Genomic DNA, 670 nt, shown 5'->3' on the forward strand with positions numbered 1-670 from the left:
AAAAGCTTCAGGTGTGGGGTCCAAGTACCCATTGTTAAGTTTAAAAGCTAAAACCTGAAAAAGACTAAAAAATGCCACAACGCCTTACCAAGCAGCATCTCGCCGATGCACTTATGGTGGCTGGCGTGAATTTTCCACTGACGGCCACGGTGGCCCAATTAAAGCGTCTTTATGCTGAACACCGCATCAGCGAGTCGCCTTACGAGGAGGATGAAGAGAACATCTCCGACATGGAAGATTCGGCAGCTCCGGACGACGACGCTACCATAGCCAGTGCCATGGGAATCGAAAAGCCAAGTAGGGCTACCCCTACTACTGGCCCTAGTGCATACGCTGAGGATACCGTTGCCCATCGTACAGCTGCCGCCACCGGTACTTTGGGCCCTAACGGAAGTACCAGTTATGTTTGCGAAAGCAGCGCTGCCGCCACTAATACCGCCGTCGGTGAATATTCCGCTGCTACGCCTGTCACCACAAATACTAATACTACTGCCGTCGCTAATATTACTGCCGCTAAGCCTTCTGCCGCTTCCGGCGCCACCATTAATCCTGCCGTCACTCCACACGCTGCCGCCGCCTTACACTCTGCCGCCACTAATTCTGCCGTCGCCTTACACTCTGCCGCCACTAATACTGCCGTCGTTGAAATTCCCGCCAACGCCGAAAGATC

The 670-nt window shown here is 53.6% G+C and overlaps 1 protein-coding gene across 1 annotated transcript in view; it reads left to right on the plus strand.

Moving 5' to 3' along the window:
• Window positions 1–71: 71 nt before the first annotated feature.
• Window positions 72–670, plus strand: part of LOC118736309 — a 2,104-nt gene continuing 1,505 nt past the window's right edge. Inside the window, exon 1 of the mRNA XM_036466405.1 lies at window positions 72–641. Coding sequence (XP_036322298.1) covers window positions 72–641 — 570 coding nt within the window. The remainder of the gene's footprint in view (window positions 642–670) is intronic.

This window comes from Rhagoletis pomonella, unplaced genomic scaffold (assembly GCF_013731165.1).
Source record: "Rhagoletis pomonella isolate Grant_MI unplaced genomic scaffold, Rhpom_1.0 Rhpom_scaffold_00003, whole genome shotgun sequence".
NCBI lineage: Eukaryota > Metazoa > Arthropoda > Insecta > Diptera > Tephritidae > Rhagoletis > Rhagoletis pomonella.